This window comes from Castor canadensis, chromosome 11 (assembly GCF_047511655.1).
Source record: "Castor canadensis chromosome 11, mCasCan1.hap1v2, whole genome shotgun sequence".
NCBI lineage: Eukaryota > Metazoa > Chordata > Mammalia > Rodentia > Castoridae > Castor > Castor canadensis.
Window position 1 is genome coordinate 32221169 of NC_133396.1, and position 6199 is coordinate 32227367.

Consider the following 6199-nt stretch of genomic DNA (forward strand, 5'->3'; position numbering starts at 1 on the left):
ATAATTTTCTTAATTAATTCATGGCAGTGACAAAATTACTCTGGAACACTTAATCGTCACAAGACAACAAATTAGTGCCAAGCTCCTAAGAGCTTACTGTGTGTCAAGTGCCAATCACTTATTACTTAAGCATCAGCCCAATTCAAACAACTAATGGTTGTATCCATGGTTCATCAAAGCAAGATAGATCTTCTTGTAGACAGCACCTTGATAGTCTAATTCTACTTGTCTAAACTTTTAAGTTGAGGAAAATGTTTCAACTGATCAACTAGTCATCCCTCTCATCTGCCGAGGCTTTGCAGAAAGATGGTGTTCTACAATAAAGTGCTTTCTTTCCTCAGATTGGGGGCAAGAGGGTTTGAAAGGGAAAACCAGATCTTTGGGGAAAGAAAAGCGATTGAGACTGTCACACTGGAACCTACTGACTGCCACTTCGTGGAATCCTGGTGAATGCCTGAGTTCATCCTCTCCAAGTCTCTTTTCTCCAGCTCTGTTCCAGACTCCAATCCCATCCACCACAAAGGAAATTGCGTTGGGTTTCGAAATTTAGATTCAGCTCTTCATCCAGGGGAAACTTAATGGGAAGTGGCATCTCAGTACCCATCTCCCACCAAAGGGACACTGCTTCTGAAAGAGAACACATCGTGCAGTCGTGCTGAGAAACGCAGTAAGGTAGGGCTGGAAAAGAAATGGAGCTGCCTCGCTCATTCAGAAACTAAGTTTTATGGTGTCACGAAAATGACCTGTTCAAGGTCAACATAGTTATGTCAGGGTGGACCTCAGCCAAGACACAGATCCCTTTCTGCAAGTTCATCTTTTAAAGTTTCTGGCTCCCACTATTTGCCCACTGAGGCCAATCCACCCCAGACACAGAGGGTAGCACCTATTCTTGTGAAATTTGGGTGGCATGGAAAAGAATCTCAAGAAGTCTGTTTACACTAAGGTTCTGGGGCGCTTTGAGAAGACGTCCAGAACCAGAATGTACCCGTCCTTACACCCTACACCCACACAAAATGGCACGGACCCAGAAGTAGAAAATAAACTGGGCAGAGTGGGCAACAGACAAACCCACCTCACTGGGCAGCCCCCGGCCGGAGCCAGGTGCAGGGCTCACAGAGGGCCGGCAGAGGGCGCGCCGCCCCTAGGGAGCAGAGCTGCAGCCGCGTAGAGCCAGGCGGGCTAGGGGAGCCGCAGGCAAGCCGGACGCGCCCCTGCGGCTCGGCCACTCAGGGTGCAGGACCGCGCCAAGGAGGAGGAGGAGGAGGAGGGTGAGGAGCGGACCCCCATCGTGGGCCCGGGGTGCAGATGGGCAGGAGTGCTTCCTAGGAATTACATCACGCTGCGCAATGCTGCGGCTCCTGGGCTCAACGCATAGTAGGGGTTGGAGGACACGTGTGTGTGTGTGTGTATGTGTGTGTGTGTGTGTGAGTGTGTGTGTATATGTATGTTGGGGGGAGGGGACTTAGCCCTAGCCCGGGAGAGAGGAAGGAGAGACGCACCCGGTAAAATGCTCCATGCACATGGAGAAATTACTTGCTCGGAACTGCACTGAGAAACGAACCTTCCGGCACCTCCCCGCTACTCCCCTCCCCGTGCAAAGCACCCCAGCTAATGAGAATCCCCCCGTCCCACCTCGAGCACCCCCAAACCCCAGCCCTGCACCCTCCAGCCTGGCTCCAGTGCCGCCGAGAGCTTTCCCCGGGACTGGCCCTGGCGGGGCGCCTAGAGCCCCAGTTGCATTGCTCCAGGAGAAAGGAGGGGGGCGGTGCATTTTGCAGGAGGAGGAGAAGGGGGGTGGGTGGTGGGGGAGAGAGAAAATTGCGCGGAGACCTGCCAAGCGCCACCGCCGCCGCCGCCACCGCCGCTGCCGCCGCCGCCGCCGCCGCCGCCGCCGCCGCCGCCTGGGAGCTCCGGCGGGCAGCCGGACTGTCGGCTTCCCGGGGCATCTGGGTCCGGCGGGGCACAGCCCTGGGCGCTGCCGAAGCCGCCGCCGCCGCCTCCGCGGCGAGTGCCGGCGGCTTCCCCCCGAGCCTGTGCAGCTCCGGCTCCTCGGGGGTGGAGAAGTGGGGGGTGGGGTTGTTGTTTGGGGGGAAGAAGGGGGGAGGGGGCAACGCCGAGAGAGTCAGTGGTTTCCATGGTGATGGAGCTGAAAGTGCAGGAAATTTAAAGGCTTGGACCCTGCGAGACAGACAAACCGGTGCCAACGTGCGCGGACGCCGCCGCCGCTGGAGTCCGCCGGGCAGAGCCGGCCGCGGAGCCCGGAGCAGGCGGAGGGACGTGCCCAGGACCCGATCGGCCAGCGGCGCTGCAGAGAGCGGCGGGACGACGAGCAACGCGACGAGGAGGAGGGGAGAGCGGTTTGTCCACGCGCCCTGCGCCGCCGCCGGCCCGGGAAGGCAGCGAGGAACCGGCGCCCCCCGCGCCCCGCGCTCGCCCTGGAGTCATTTCGGATGCCCCGCCGCGGTCGCCTTCCCCAATAGACCCGAGAGAGGAGTTGCGGCCAACTCGTGGCTCTCTTTTCCGCCCCGGTGGGAGCCGGCGCTGCGCGAAAGGCTCTCCTCTCCTCGCGGCTCATGCTGCCGGCCCTGCGCCTGCCCAGCCTCGGGTGAGCCGCCTCCGGAGAGACGGGGGAGCGCGGCGGCGCCGCGGGCTCGGCGTGCTCTCCTCCGGGGACGCGGGACGAAGCAGCAGCCCCGGGCGCGCGCCGGAGGCATGGAGCGCTGCCCCAGCCTGGGGGTCACCCTCTACGCCCTGGTGGTGGTCCTGGGGCTGCGGGCGGCACCGGCCGGCGGCCAGCACTATCTCCACATCCGCCCGGCTCCCAGCGACAACCTGCCCCTTGTGGACCTCATCGAACACCCGGACCCTATCTTTGACCCCAAGGAGAAGGATCTGAACGAGACGCTGCTGCGCTCCCTGCTCGGGGGCCACTACGATCCAGGCTTCATGGCCACCTCGCCCCCCGAGGACCGGCCCGGTGGGGGCGGGGGAGCGGCTGGGGGCGCCGAGGACCTGGCGGAGCTGGACCAGCTGCTGCGGCAGCGGCCGTCGGGGGCCATGCCTAGCGAGATCAAAGGGCTGGAGTTCTCCGAGGGCTTGGCCCAGGGCAAGAAGCAACGCCTGAGCAAGAAGCTGCGGAGGAAGTTACAGATGTGGCTGTGGTCGCAGACCTTCTGCCCAGTGCTGTACGCGTGGAACGACCTGGGCAGCCGCTTTTGGCCGCGCTACGTGAAGGTGGGCAGCTGCTTCAGTAAGCGCTCGTGCTCTGTGCCCGAGGGCATGGTGTGCAAGCCGTCCAAGTCTGTGCACCTCACCGTGCTGCGGTGGCGCTGTCAGCGGCGCGGGGGCCAGCGCTGCGGCTGGATTCCCATCCAGTACCCCATCATTTCCGAGTGCAAGTGCTCGTGCTAGAACTCGGGGGCCCCCTACCCGCGCCCGGACACTTAATCGATCCCCACCGACGCCCCCCGCACCGCCTCCAACCAGTTTTCAATGAACTTTTTTTTTTTTTTTTTTTTTTGGCTACAGAGACCTAGCTTTCTGGTTCATGTAATGCACTGTTTAACTGTGTAGGAATGTATATGTGTGTGTATATACGGTCCCAGTTTTAATTTACTTATTAAAAGGTCAGTATTATACGTTAAAAGTTACCGGCTTCTACTGTATTTTTAAAAAAAAATAAGCAAAAGGAGAAAAAAAAGAACAGAGAAAGAGAGACTTATTCTGGTTGTTGCTAGTAATGTTAATCTGCTATTTATATTCCAGTGCCCTTCGCATGGCGAAGCAGGGGGGGGAAGTTATTTTTTCTTAAAGTACAAAGAGTGGGGGGAACTTTTGTAGAAGGACTTTTTAAAAGCTATTTTCCATTCTTCGGAAAGTGTTTTGATTTTCCTTGGACCTCGAAGAAGCTATAGAGTTCAATGTTATTTTACAGTTATTGTAAATATAGAGAACAAATGGAATGACTAATCATTGTAAATTAAGAGTATCTGCTATTTATTCTTTATAATATCCCGTGTAGTAAATGAGAAAGAAGTGCAGAGCAGGATTAAAGAAAACCACTAAAACCGAGTGCGCTCGACACTGCGATTCTCTGTGTTGGTGATTGATTGGGAGGGGGGGTGCGCGCGGGAGGGGTTGGGTAGGGGATGCCGCCGTGCCTACTACTATTGCCTATTGCGAGACCGGGTTCATCCCCGCGGACTCCCCTTCTGTAGGGTGATGGAAGTGACTGCTGAGTTTTTCAATGGGGGGCGTTATTCTCAAACCCCTCTTTTAAGCATCACGTGGTCTCCGCCCAGTCTCCCAGCTTTTTCCCCCCTGTGTCACCAAAGCTCCGGCCTGTAGTGACCTCAACACCCAGCCGGCCCCCTGGAGCTGACCCCAGGCTGGGCTGAGGGGCGGGGGGAGGGTGGGCGGCCGCTTTGTCCTGCCTGACAGGCCCTTCACAATGGGGACACGTGTCTTTCACACCTACCCTGGGGGCGGAGTGCCGCTGAAACTTGACCCCCGAGGAATGGGGGGTGGAGGGAGATCAGAGCGCGCCCACCCAGATCCCGCCACCCCTCCCGCCTTGCACCCCCCATCTCAATATCCAGCCCCTGTTAACCCTTTGCATGCCCGGAAGCTGCGGTGGCGATCCCTGGAATCAACAATGCGCAGCCTCCGGGATCTAGCCAGCAGGTCCGACCCCCGAAATCCCAAGCCCTGGACAGAAGTTGCAAGGGCTACCTGAGCGTTTGACACTCACCTCCGCCTCCTCCAGGACCTAAGGAAGACAGGTCCAGAGTTACGGAGGGTGTGAATTTGGGTAAAAATCATCACCTCTGAGATCTGCTATCGGGAAGGGGATACGCCCTCCGCTCTGAACACTCTACTGGCCGCGGGGGCGGGGGGGGGGATGAAATCCACAACCCGGATCTTTGAGCTTTAGAATTAGATAGGGACAGAGGATATGATACCCCTTTAAAAGATGTGCAAACATCACAGCACCCCACCCCTTAAAAAGTCAACTTCTTGGGACCAGCGCTAGACTCTCGAGTCAGTCCCTCCGCCTGAATCCCCGGTGGCGCCCATCCGCACAGCTCCACGTGGGCCGCTTCCTGACACTGCTCCCCGCTCCCTTTATTTATCTTGGACTCCATACTCGCGTTTCTTTGCTTCCTCCCACTCCCTTGCCACCTCCTCGCGCGCCTCCTTCCCTGCGTCCTGGCCACCCCCTCCCCCCTCCCCCCCCCCCGCCCCGCATACACACAACACACACCAAGTTCGGAGCGTATCTATGCTAATTACTTCAAACCTGCGCTCGGTCCCCAGCGCAGTCTCAATGCCCCCGGCCCCGCCCGCCCTGTCCCTCCAGCCGGGCGCTTTCTTCCCTCCCGACGCAGCCTCGGTGGCTCCTCATTTCAATAGCCTGGCCAGGGAGCCGGAGCCCCCTCCCCGGCGCTGCCTCCGTCAGCCGTGGGACAGACGTTAGGGTATTCATTAACTGAGAGCCGAGGAATAACGGCATTATTCCCCCCAGAGAGGGCACCCTGCCCCCGCGACTATCTGAGGCTTCATTGTAAAAGGATTAAAAGTTAAAGACCTCCATCTTATGATTCTTTCATTTAATCTTCCTGGCGCCTGGGAGACATGCTCGATGGATGATGGCTTTTAAAATATTCCTAATGTCGGCTACCTTAAGACTCCAAGCCAGGCAAACAAACGTAATTTATTTCCAGAAGAAAGGGGATATTGAGATGTTTAAGTTTATGAACCGCCATCCCCCATGTATATTTGTTAAGTTCTGACAAATACCCAAATAACGTTAAAATCAGCCATTCATCACTTATGAATTTATGCAAAACTTTCTGTGCCCCGGGCCAATATTTTTTTAGACAGAGTTTCACTTGCAAGGGGCGGAGGAGGTAAGGAGTAGGGAAGAGGAGGGGGCTCGGGCTTGAGCTTGGGGTTGGGGGGGGAGCCGAAAGCAAGAATTTTCATGCCTGGTAAACACGCGAATTATGCGAAGAGAGTTATTCCCAGCTGGGCGGGCAGCCAAAACTCCGAGAGCGCGCCGAGGCCAGCGCCCCCACCCCCACGTTGGCAATGTCATTGGATTACAATGCGAGGTCTTCCCCTCCACGACGACCCCTCCTCCCTCCGCGGGCCCGCCCGCCCGCGCCCCTCCTCCCCACTCCTGCCCACTTGGAAAACC

The 6199-nt window shown here is 57.6% G+C and overlaps 1 protein-coding gene across 1 annotated transcript; it reads left to right on the forward strand.

Moving 5' to 3' along the window:
* Nucleotides 1–2125: 2125 nt before the first annotated feature.
* Nucleotides 2126–4071, forward strand: Nog (noggin). Its single transcript, XM_020186020.2, has one exon. It carries the CDS (start codon nt 2713–2715, stop codon nt 3409–3411), a length of 699 nt encoding a protein of 232 aa, XP_020041609.1. The 5' UTR covers nt 2126–2712; the 3' UTR covers nt 3412–4071.
* Nucleotides 4072–6199: the final 2128 nt, after the last annotated feature.

What these genes read in the sequence shown, in the direction of transcription:
- Nog (XM_020186020.2), top strand. Translation starts at nt 2,713, where the DNA reads ATGGAGCGCTGCCCCAGCCTGGGGGTCACCCTCTACGCCCTGGTGGTG.